This window comes from Pteropus alecto, unplaced genomic scaffold (assembly GCF_000325575.1).
Source record: "Pteropus alecto unplaced genomic scaffold, ASM32557v1 scaffold146, whole genome shotgun sequence".
Taxonomy (NCBI): Eukaryota; Metazoa; Chordata; class Mammalia; order Chiroptera; family Pteropodidae; genus Pteropus; species Pteropus alecto.
The window spans coordinates 14,496,374-14,509,484 of NW_006442107.1; the positions used below are offsets into that span (position 1 = coordinate 14,496,374).

At 40.1% G+C, this 13,111-nt stretch overlaps 1 protein-coding gene and 1 pseudogene across 1 annotated transcript in view; both read right to left on the bottom strand.

Annotated features, from left to right (window-relative positions):
* Positions 1-13,111, bottom strand: part of LOC102884184 (zinc finger protein 271) — a 40,522-nt gene that overhangs the window by 5,522 nt on the left and 21,889 nt on the right. Inside the window, exon 5 of the mRNA XM_025038547.1 lies at positions 5,337-5,475. Coding sequence (XP_024894315.1) covers positions 5,337-5,475 — 139 coding nt within the window. The remainder of the gene's footprint in view (positions 1-5,336; positions 5,476-13,111) is intronic.
* Positions 9,611-9,729, bottom strand: LOC112469361 (annotated as a pseudogene).

Here is a 13,111-nt window from a genome sequence, read left to right on the forward strand (position 1 = left end):
TCCTTCTTGCTAATTTACTTTTCTCCTATTCTCCCCATACAACAGTTGGACAGATCTTCTATGTTATTATCCTATGTAAAGAGCTCCACTGATTTCCCATTACACTGGGAATAAATTCCAAACCCTTACTATGGCTTAGATGGTTCCATATGATCTGGTCCCTTTCTCTCTGTCTTCTTTTCATTCTACTGCCCCTATTACCTGTCTACCCCAGGTTCACTCTATTCTTGTTACATTTAGGGACCTCTCGCATTTGCTATTCTTTCTACCTGGAATATTTTTCTCTCAAATAGTCACATGACTTGTTTTCTCACTTCATTTGTATGTCCAACCATTTTTTACCAACTTAGAGAGGCACAATGCTAGGTGGTAGGTGCCTTCATTTTTGAGGCCCAGCTGAATGTGCTGAAATGACCAATTTGAGTAAGATTGCTATTTTTGAGTAAGACTCAGAGTAAAAAAAGGTTCTGCAGTAGGTCCAGGTTGCAATGCAAGCTGTACTGTCACATAATCTTATTAACCATGATAATCAATGGTACTGGAAGTATCTGCAGCAGTCAGGGATGCTGTATGCAGCCTCTTGTAACCCTCTGTAAGAGAATCACAGTGAAGTAAGGCCATACTCTTTTGAGCCAACAACAATTTTCTGTGTAAAAAGCATATCCTAGGTTGCTCTTGGGCACTAATAGAGACTTAATGCTTGATCACAGAGTACCAAGAAACTATTACAAACTGACCATTGTGTACTAGTTGTTTTTTGAGCCACCAAATCATAAAATTGGACGTACAAACCAGTATTCCATTGTGAAAGCAAGTCTAGAAGACAAGTGAATTCCATGTACTAGTGACTTGGATTCTCATAGGACCTGTTCCTTTCCACCATCTCTATTTCTCAGCCTATATTCAGGACCTCATGGGAATTCTCTAATACCAATTAACAGAGGAATAGAAAGTACAGAACCGGTTTATAGATGGGCCTGCCCAGTGTGTGGGTGCAGCTGAAAGTGAACAGCTTTTACTTATACCAAGGTGTGGCCTAAAACACCAGTGAAGGCAAACTTTCTCAGTGGGCAGAATTTCAGATATACACTTGGATGTGGACTTTTCATGGAAGGCAACATCTCTATATTGATTCATGGGTAGTGACTAATGGGTTATCTGATTAGTTAGGTACTGAGAAAGAACAAGACTTGAAGATTAAAACAAGGATTCTGAGGGAAAAATACAAGGATGAACCATCTAGAATGGGCCAAGAATGAATAAATTTGTGCCTCATGTGAATCCTTGCCAACGGGTATCTACTGCGGAGAAGCCTCTCAATCAGATGGAGATGATGATCCATATTATCAGTGTCAATCAGCCATTTTACCAATGCCTGCCCAATGGACTCATATACAAAGTGATCACAGCAGCAAGGATAGAGGCTATGCATGGGCTCAACAATATGGCCCTCCACTTATCAAGGATTGTATGCCTACAATCACTACTATGTGTTCAAGCATCTAACCACAAAAGCCAATACTGAGCTTCTAATAAGGTACTATTCTCTGGAGAAGAACTAGCCAGCCACTAGGGAGCAGATTCATTAGACTAGACCCCTTCTATCATGGAGAGGGAAGTAATTTGTTTTCAAAGGACTAAATACATAGTCCAGATACAAATTTGCATTGACTTAAGAGAATGCTATATTTATTACCATGGTATTCTGCTCAATATTTCCTCTGAAAGATCCATTTTACAGGGAAGGAAGTAGAGCAGTAAGCCCATGCCCATGTAATTCATGGGTCTTACCACATGTCCCATCACTCAGAAGTGGACTGTGATAATGGTGGAATGATTTGCCGAAGGTTCAGTTTTGGTACCGGCTAGGCAACACCACCTGGTAAGTTTGGAGTGCTGTTGTACGGGTGCTGTCGTACAGAGGATAACAAAGAGCATTGTCTTCTACGTGGGTTTAGGAAATAAGGATGGAGAAATAGTAAGAATGTCTCCTCTTACTATATACCTAATAATCCACTTATATGATTTTTGCTTCTTATTCCCATAATCTTGGGCTTGCTGGGTTTAGGGTTCTGGTTCTCAAAGGAGAAACACTTCTACTGTGGAAAAAATTCATGATTTTGTTAAAATTGAAGCTTAGTCTGCCTCTTGGCCATTTTGGGCTCCTTATGCGCTGAACTAACAGGTAGAGAAAGGTCACTCTACTTGACAGGATGACTGATACTAATTACCAATGGGGAATTGATTACTGATATGTAACAGAGGCAAGAAGAATATGTCTGGAACTCAGAAGACTCACTCAGGTGTGCTTCTTGGTTGTTTCGTGTCTAATAGGCCCAGGCAATGGTACACTGAAGTATAACCTGAAAGAGAGATAATCACTAAGGGCTCAAATCACCCAGGAAAGGTTTATATTACTTAGCTAGGTAAAGAACTCTGTGTCACTGAGATTCTGGCAGGGGATAAGGGCAATATGGAATGGATGATGGGAGAAGATAGTTATCATTACCAACTTAGGCTTGTGACCAGCAAAAACTGTAACAGTTATATTTTGTTAATTATGTCTTTTCCCCTCTCTCCTCACTACCTTATATGAAAAGCACTGATGGTAGTTAAGTTTTAGGTTTCAGGTGGGAGTGTGCTTTAATTATATGTCAACATGTAACGAAATGGTAGCTTAAGAGACTTATTTTCCTGCAGTGTTGGGAACACAGCAATCCAAAGGACAAAAGTGCATATCATAGGTTAAAAGAGGTGGATTGTAATGGAGGTCCTCCTTTCTCCCCTTTAGATCTTCTGTTCACCCTGTTTGTGCCCCAGGAGGCTGATATCAGTTTATGGACTGCATCACTTGGGGTAAAATTAGATTTGGCCAAAAATCATGGGAGAATCACAGAGCAATCAATTGTCCTAGTTTGCCCAAAACAGAGGGAGTTCTTGGGATATGGAACTTTCAGTGCTAAATCTCAGGCAAACTGGGATAGGGTGGTCATTCTGCACCCTGGTTCCCTTCTTGCTGGGCCAGGAGTTGGAAGTAATTGTGTTTCTTTTAGCAAAGGCCAAAGTTCCGGTCAGGCAGCTCTATCCTGCAGTTACATTCTCCTGGATCTGGTAATCAATCTCTTCCCTTGTAACTTAAGGCCTAAAGGTAGTAACTGCTTCTCATCGTCGTTTTCTTCAAGGCTGTTCTCCATTCCTTGTTGACTTCTGTAATCTTTCCCATCCTCTTCATGAAACTTTTGAATTACACCATTTGAATGAGCCAACTGTTTCCTGCTAGAATCCTGACTGACAGATACATCCTGGTTTATTTTCTCCATAACCATTATCACTATCTGATACTATACTGTGTATTTATTTATTTCCTATTTCCCCCAGAGAATGTAAGCTCCTTGAGGGCAAAGCCTTATCTGTTCAGTTCACTACTATATCCCCTTAGAGCAGTGCCTGGCACTGATAAGCCCTCAGTAACTAAAAAAATATTATATGGTTAATAGTAATAAGCTATTATCTTAACTAATAAATATTTATTAACAATAAGTGTTTGTTTAATAGTTGTTTAAGTAATTTGAAGGATACATTAATGTTAGCAGCAATTATCTTTAGATGGTGGAGTTGTACATTATTTAGACCTTCTGTTTTGTGACTTTCTACATTTTATATATGTACTTTAGTATAATAAAAAATGTTATATACTCTCTAAGAGAGACAAACAGATGTACAACATGTATATTGATTTATATAAAACTGCAAAGGAGGAGGCCCAATTCCTGCAGAGATGCTCAGGAAAGATGAGAGCTAGATGCCTTAGAACAGATTCTTAAGGAAAGACACATTCTAAATACAGGTGAGAGAAACTAAACAAAATAAAACAAAATTTGCTTCAAAACTAAAAAGAGGCAGAAGATCTAGAGTAAAAGAAAGGGTAATAGAAGTTGAATTTCATAGGCAAAACAGCGGCAATGGGAGGACCAGAATCAAAAAGCAACAAAATGTGATGTGGAAATGAGATCTTGCAGAACATCTGAACAAAGTTGAGATCAAAACTAGCTTACTGAAAAATAACAGTGGCTACCATTTATAAAGAATTTACTACCAGCCAGGTCTGTTCTCAGAGTTTTACATGCAGGGTCTCATTTAGTGCTTGTGGTGTTTGTTATAGTAGTAATGGAGCCCAATGAACCCTATCTCCCAATACTTACATCCTTGTGTAGTTCTCACTAACAATGACTCTGGAATTGATCATGTAACTTGCTTTGGTCAATAACATATTAACAAATGTAACACAAAAATAGGTTAGAAGAGTGCTTGCTCATCTAAAAATAGGTTAGAAGAGTGCAAGCCCATCCCAGGGCTTGCTCCCTCTCTAATTTTGGAAACTAGCTTCCCTGTGAAAAAGTCTGGGCTAGACTGCTGAAGATACGTGATCCAAGCCATAGCCGGCACCAAAAGTCAGACATATATGATTGATACCAGCTTAGACCCTGCCGTAGTTGAGCCACTAGATCAGGGGTCGCCAGTCTGTGGCCTACTAGGAACCGGGCTGCACAGTGGCTGGCGAGCAAGCAAAATTCATCTGTATTTGCAGCTACTCCCCAGCACTAGCATCACCACCTCAGCTGCATCTGAGATCATCAGGCATTCGATTCTCATAGGGGCACCAGTCCCTGCTGCCAGAAAGGTTGCGGACCACTGCACTAGATGACAGCATGAGTGATCCCAGACAAGACCGAGAGAAAAAAAATGCCCAGCTGTACGCAGCCCAAGCTGATGACCTACAGAACCATAAGAAAATAACGTGGTTTAAAAATGTCTGATGTTTTAGGTCAGTAAGTTTGGGGGTCCTTTATTGTGGAGGAATAGACATAATCCTCAAAATAACCTCCAAAATATGAATTATTATACACTTATAAAGTGAGGAAACAGAATCATAAAAAAATGTAACTTACTGAAGCTAGTAAATGACAAAGCTAGTAACTGAATCCAGGTTGTCAGACCCCAAAACTTTTAACTACTCCCTTAGTTAGTGAGAAAGATGACTTGAAAAGATTTTAAAAGGGGAAATATCAAACACTGATAGACTGAGGATAAGGTGATTATAATGGGAAAAATGGATGATTTGGGGAACTTCAAGGAGAGGAAGGAATTCCATGAGAATTTGATTGCCAGAATTCACAGTAAAGTCATGTGACTGTGTTTGCAGCCCTGCAGAGATGGCACTGCCTAATAGTGAGGGTAGGCGATGAAGAATAGCACTTGAAGACACTAACATAGCTATGGTAACATCACCCCCCTTCCCAAAACAACCAAGAAAGATATAATACACTGCTGCTCACCTGTCAGAAGGTGGTGTTCTTGAGATTCGTAATTGAGCTGGATCTCCATGGGCTGCAAATGGACACGTGACACCTCAGGGAGCAACTGGCGAATTACCATTTCCTCAATAAGCAACTGGGCTCCACTGGGCTTAGAAGGGAATCATCACAGAGACTGGAGATATAAACTTTGACGCTAGACCACCAGAAACATCCTCTAGATATAAAAGAAGTATAGGAGAAAACAAGATATCATTTAATTTCGAAGTGCTTTTCTCTTAGAATTTATTAACCTTCCTCTCTCAACATCCAGGAGTCAGGCATTACCCCTCTTGGACATATATTTTCCATTCCAAATCTAGAGATCTTCAAACATCGTTGAGGATTAATGCTACCAAAATAAAGATATAACTAGAAAGATACTGCAGGGGAGGGAATCTTAGAATTTTGTCCCTGTGGTTAACACTATGTTATTCGTTTCCCTTTCTATACCAAAATGATACTACCGATCCATCATCACGATCTGTCTTTCCCTCTTTCCGTTCTTCCAACACTCACACATTCAGGTAGCTCTTTCCCGGCAGGGTCGACTGATTCGCGGGGATACATCCAAGTTCCTAATTCCACCCGCTCCCAAAGTTTCCGGTGTCTATTCAGTTGAACCCAAGACCCAGCAAGGACTGACAGGGAACTAACAGCACACTAGGCCAAGAACCGACTAGCGCGCCATTCTCCGGAGCCGCGCCCAGGAGCGACCCCAGCGTCCTCGACTCTCCACGGCTTCAAGAAACCACACACGGTTGCCCAGCAGCGCTGAGAGGACGCTCGAGAGGCGAGATCACCCGAGTTCCTCCGCCTCCCCAGAGCCTACCTCATCCATACCTCCACGCGCTCTCCAGGGCGCTGTCAAGCCTCACTCACCGCAAACCCGCCATCGCCGGGTCCGCTCTAGGAATCTGGGAGAATTGCTCTGCTCTATGGCGCGTGGCCTCGCACGTGCGCACGCGCGGGCGGCCGCGGCGGCGGCGGCGGCCTGGGTGGGCGTGAGCCAGATCAGGCTGAGATTTAACCTCCCAACGTCCGCGGAGCTGTCCGCAGCCGAGCGGTAGCGAGGGACTTGGTTGGCCGGTTACAGATCCCTTGCTGCCCTATCTGTGGTACTTGTTCTGAATGTTGGAAAACAGCTTTCGGGAAAGCTTTCTGGGGCGGGATAGGTTTTCTCACTACTTAGTGGGTTCTTCCCTAGTTATCTCTTTTTTTTCCACCTCCCAACCCTCCATCTCTAAGATTCGCTGGTGTGCTTCCGTTCTAATTTTCTTCCCGTCCTCTCTGGCTTTTCTCCCAGAAGAGTAGCGTGCCTCCGAATCCCCTGGAGGCCTTGTGAAAATACTGATTGTTGGGCCCCACCGACTCAGTAGGTTTGGGAGACCAGGTTTTCATGTGATCCTGATGTTGTTGGTCCTGGGACCACGCTTTGAGAACCCCTGCCGTAAAAATAAGAAATGCTCCGTAGTTAATCCCTGAATTGCTGGGAAGGTGGTTTTCATCTACTCTGCCATCAAGAAAGGGCACGGGGTCTCTTTCTAAATAGTTTGCTTGCCAGTACACTCCTCATTATGACTAAAGGATCAGGGCGAGAAGAAAGATCTGAAATGGGGGCGAGAGGCGGCAGGTGGCTGGGGCGGGGGGCGGGGGTAGCAAGGTATCAGGATAGGAAAGGATATTACTGTGTTCTCGGAAATATCTTGTGAAATAATGGGGGATTTAAAAGAAGGATTTAGACAGGTGAGACATATGACCTGGGTTAAGATGCTTGGAAGAAAAGGTATAGGTGTGAGAAAATGGTGGCTGGCTGAAGTGATGGTTGAAAGAGAGGAAGAGAGCTTTCTGTCCCAACCCAAGACCCTCTTCCAATATATGAAATGTTCAGGATGTATGAATGAGACCCAGACATTCCTGTAAGGAACTTTTTTAGGTCCAGACTTCACAAGTAGCAACTGCAGATACTTTTTGAAAAACAGCTTTACTGAGGTATAAAAGACACACAATAATCAACAAATATTTAAAGCATACAATTTGATAAGTTTTGTCATATGCATACAATTGTGAAACCATCACCACAATCAAAATAGTGAACACATTAAGTAACTCCAAAAGTTTCCTCTTTCCAATCCCTCTTTCTTCTCTCATAGACCCTAACCACTGTTCTGCTTTCTGTTACTATAAATTAGTTTTCATTTTCCAGAGATTTATTTAAATGGAATCACACAGGATCCAGTCTTTTTTAGTCAGACTTCTTTCACTTATTTTGAGATTATATTGCTATGTGTATCAATAGTCCATTTCTTTTTGTTGCTGAATAATATTCTATTGGATGTATATACCACAATTTGTCTGTTCACCAGTCAATGGGCATTTGGGTTATATTCAGTTTTTTACTACTACAAATAAAGCTGCTATGAACATGGGAACATTCGTGTACAGTCTTTATATGGACATGTGCTTTTTTTCTTACATAGTAGGTATATGTTTAACATTTTCAGAAACTGCTACGCTGTTTTCAGAGTGGCTGAATCATTCTGCATTCCAGCAGTATATGAAAATGCCATCGTTGGCATATTACTTTTAACAGGTTTCCAGTAAAACAGAATGAGAAAGTTAATCAAAAGTTAATTCTCATGTACAAAGGCTAAGGGTACTTTTACCCAGAAGCGACGATATGAATATACATCTTCTGGGTGTTTAACCAAGGAAACCAAACCATTCTTTGAGATTACACTAGATTTGTTGCTTTGAGGAGTCTTACCAGAGATGTTACACTCTGTATGCAAGTCTGAGAATCCAGTTTGGAGTTTAACAGTTTGCTGAATTGGCCAAAACAAACCTAGACCCAACTGTAGTCCACACAAGCTCACACTGAAGAGGTTCTTCTCAGTAAGGTAAAGGAATTCAGAGGTTTCCAGAGAGATCAGCAGATACGGAGATACAGGCATGGGAAATGATATGAGATTCTCAAGAATGAAACTGAGAAGCCATCAACCAATATTCTACCTTATTTCTATTTCTGGTTCCATTTCCTCTTGAGGGAAACTAGGTCAAACTAACATATGTCTGATTTAGGCATAGATTCTAGAGCAGTGGTTCTTAATCTTTTTAAGATAATGTACTCCTTTGAGAATATGATGAAAACTATGGACCTCATCCTCAGAAAGTTGAACATAAAGTCTCACATGTGAACTTTTGCTTATCATGTAGTATTAGAAATAAATTTCATTTTATACTTAAACTATATAAGCAATCTTCACAAAGAATGAATTTCAATGTAAATATAAATTTTTAGTTCCAAGTAAAAAAGGGATGTAAATACAAATTGTGAAGCCACATACCTTTCCTTTTGATCAAATAAATATTAACAAGTCGATTGCTGCTGCTTGTTTTGAAAGACATCTAAATTATAGACAATATGATATCTTTATATGCATGTCTGACTGACTTTGACTTCTTGAAAACAGAACCAGTGTTGAAAAATCAGACTCAGAAAGGGAAATAATGGCCAATATAATCAGAGTTCCCAATGTTCACTTTGGCAGATCTAGGTAGGCTTGTATCAAGAAACACCAGACTTCCACAAGGCTTTTAGATTGAATTCAGATTAGATAATTTCCTTTATCTTCACTGCATAAGGTCTTTGACATCAGTCTGAAAAGTCTTCAATTCTAAGTAACTGATAATCAAGTCATAGCAGTTTAAACAACTCTTGGTTTGTACTTACCACATTGTTGTGGGTTAAATTGTGTCCCCCCCAAAAGATACGTTCAAATTCTAACATCTAGTACCTGTGAATGTGACTTTATTTGGAAATAGGATCTTTGCAGATGTAATCAAGTTAAGGTGAGGTCCAGGTAAGCCTTAATCTAATGGCTGAGCTCCTTACAAGAAGAGGTAAATTCAGACACAGAGGAGACTCATAGAAGTGATATGTGAATGTGGAGGTGGAGGCTGAAGTGGTGCATCTATAAGGCAAAGAATGCCAAAGATTGCCAGCAACCACCAGAGATCAGGAGGCAGGCATGGTACAGATCCTTCCTTAGAGCCTTTAAAGGGAGCATGGCCCTGCCAGTACCTTAGTTTTGGACCTCTAACTCCCAGATCTGTGAGAGAATAAGTTTCTGTTATATTAAGCCACGCTATGGTAACAGAAGTGGGGTGCTGCTATAACAAATATCTAAAAATGCAGATATAGATTTGGAATTGGGTGATGGCTAGAGGCTAGAAGGCTTTTTTTTTTTTTTTAACACCTACAGCACCTGGTCTTCCTAGGTGGACTCCCATCCAAGTACTAACCAGGCCTGAACCTGCTTAACTTCTGAGATCAGATGAGATTGAGTGTGTTCAGGGTAGCATGGCCATACTAGAAGTTTTGAGACTCATGATAGAAAAAGCCTAGGATGCCTTGAAGATATTATTGGTAGAAACATGGACATTAAAGGTGATTCTGGCAAGGGCTCAGAAAGAAGGGAAAAGGATAGTAGAGAAATGTTCTGTCATCTTAGAGAATACATATATTGTTATGAACAGAATGTTGCTAGAAATAATGAGCATTTAAAGGTATTTCTGGTGAAGACTCAGACAGAACAAGGAAAACTATTGGAAACAAGCAAAGGTGATCCTTGTTATAGAGTAGCAGAAACTGCCTGAATCATGTTCTGCTTTTGGTTGGAAAATACAAATTTTAAGTGATGAACTTGGATATTTAGCTGAGATTTCCAAGCAAAGTGTGGAGGTGTGGCCTGGCTTTCCCTTGCTGATTATAGTAAAGTATGAAAGAAAAGAGATAAATTAAAGAAGGAATTCTTAAGCAAAAAGGAATCAGCACGATGATTTGGAAATTTGCAGACTGTCCAAATAGCATGGAGACAAGGCCATGAGGGTATCTGGATAATCCTTTGGTGAAGAGATTAGATGTGTGATTCATAGATCTAATCAACTATCTCAGTAGAAACCAGGAATAGAAATGGGGTTTTCCAGGAAGGATCTGTGGAGAACCATTGCAACTAATTGTGTGGATCCCTTTGATATCTATGGAAGACCAACATGGTTCTTGAGAATGTTATATCACCAGAAACATTGCCAGCTCAGACTGAATTGAATAGAGACAGGAAGAAATGAAGGATGGCTGTCAGATTTCTGGGGTTCTACATGCAAGAAATGTGATGTCCAGAGTGTAGGGCCACTACTGAGGGCTGGGAGACCAGGGCCACCTCAGCTGACAGTGGCTCAAGGAAGAGTGGAGCTCATGTGGCTCAGAGACTAGAGTTGATGGGGTCTCTGTGGACCCAGAAGTTGGAGCTGATGGGGCTTCCATTGGCCCAGAGGGCAGACTGAGCCATGGAGTAATTTGGGAACTTTATAAACATTTGGAAATTAAACAACACACATCTAAATAACTTACAGTTCAAAGAAGAAATCACAAGGGAAATTAGAAAATTTTTAAACTGAATGAAAATGAAATGCAAAATAAAACTTTATGGAATGCAGCAAAAGCAGTGCTTAGAAGAAAATTTATAGCTTTAAAACGCCTATATTACAAAAGAAAATATCAGTAACCCGAGCTTCCACCTTAAGAAACTTGAAAAGGGAGAGCAAACTTAACAACAAAGCAGAAGTAAGTAATAATGATTAGAGTAATAATTAATGAAATACAAAGTAGAAAAACATTAGAGAAATATGAAACAAAAAAAATTGGCTCTTTGAAAATGCCAACAAAAATTGGCAAACATTTATAGACTAACCAAGAAAAAAAAAGCAGAGAATAGGGATATCACTACCAACACTACAGAAATTTAAGAATATAAGAAAATACTCTGAACAACTTTATGCCAACACATTACACAGTATAAGTGAAAGGGACAGATAACTAGGAATATACAAATTACTAAAACTGCCTGAAAAAGAAATAGAAACTGAATAAACGTATAAAAAGTAAAGAAATCGAGTAATAAATTTTTTCTAACAAAGAAAGGCACAAGCCCATATGACTTCACTAATGAGTTTTATCAAACAGTTTAAGTTTGGTAAAACTTCAAAATCTCTTCCAGAATATAGTGGCGGCCAGTAATTACTCTGATATCAAAGCCAAAGACATCACAGGAAAATAAAACATATCTATAACAATACGAACACAAAATCTTCAATAAAATATTAGCAAATTAAATTCATTAATACATAAAAAGGACTATACACCATGACCAAATGGAATTTATTCTAGTAATATAGGTTGGTTTAACATCCAAAAATAAGTTAACATATTTATAGATTTAAATACCTCACTCTCAATAATGTTTGCCAATAATAGAATGAATAAATACTGGCATGATCTCACAAAATAATGTTATTAGAAATGAGAATGTACAGTGTACAACACAAAACAATATGAATGGAATTCGCAATGTTGAATGAAGTCAGACTTAAAAGAGTAAATACTGAATTCCATTTATATAAAGAACAAAAACAGGCAAGATCAACTTATCATGATCAAAGTTCAGAGTAATGACTACCTTTCAGGGCTAGAGGAGGGTAGTTAATTGAAAAGAGCACAAGGGGGACTTCTGAAGACTGATAATATTGTTTCTTCATCGAAACACTAGGAACATAAGTGTGTGAATATTCGACAAACTATATGTGCACTTATTTACATGTAAAATCAGCATTACTAACCAATATTTGGCTGTTCTGCATTCAAAGCATTACAACACAGGCCAAAATACAAATTTTTATTACAATGTTTCACCTTATTTTCTGAGACAATTCCACCTGCCTATCCCATCTCATTCTCTTTCCATGAACTATTCTTTTCTATCTTCAATTTCTCTCCACTCACTTTATCCTTTTCTACAAAAATATAATTAGGTCTCCATTAAAAAAAAACAAACACCTTTCAATCCTATTGTCTAGTCCAACCAATGCCTTCCCTTTTTCCTTCCTGCATTATCACATTTTCTCAAGAGGAATTATTATGTATTCTCAGTGCCTTACTATATACACTGTCTTAATCCCTGGCAAGGACATTCCACACATAACATCTCTCTCTGGCCTTCCTTCTGCCCCTCCCCCTAATTGCAGCTTCACCTCAGTTCTCATCTTTCTCCAGCTCTCTGCCGCATCTACTAGTCACCTGTTCCTTCTCCTGAAATGCTTTCTTGGCTTTTATGTTTGATCCATTTGGGCTCTCCCTCTCTGAGCAGCTCTTCATCTTTATCTGCTCTTCCTCGTCACATCCCGAACATCAATATTTCTCAATTCTCTATTTTTTAATTTGCTCTGTCCAGCACTGTCAGATAATACTCTGAAGTTTGCACTTCTGGGCATGTCATATATAAATGATCTGCCCTGATTACTAAATATATTTCTAACTCTTGAGCCTAGCATTTGAAACTCTCCAAATCTGACCCCAACCTATCCCGTATACTAGGTTGGAGCCAACCAAGATGCTGGGCTAATTCCCGAATATGCCCCGGATTTGCCAATGCTGTATTCTAGTCCCTGCCGCTCTCTGCATGGGATACATTTCCCTTCTTTAAATCGACATTTTAATCTTTTGACAGGGCTCAGCTTGAGTAGCGCATTCAATGACCAAATTATTCTGACCTCCTGTTCCGCCCCGCCCCGCCGCCCACGCTCTTGCGCTCCGTTGCTGGGTCGATTCCCCGCCTTGCACCCTCGCCGTTCCTGGGCAGGATCCCTACCCCTACGCTCCTCCCCGCAGTTTCTAGGGCTGTCATTGCGGACAACGTGTT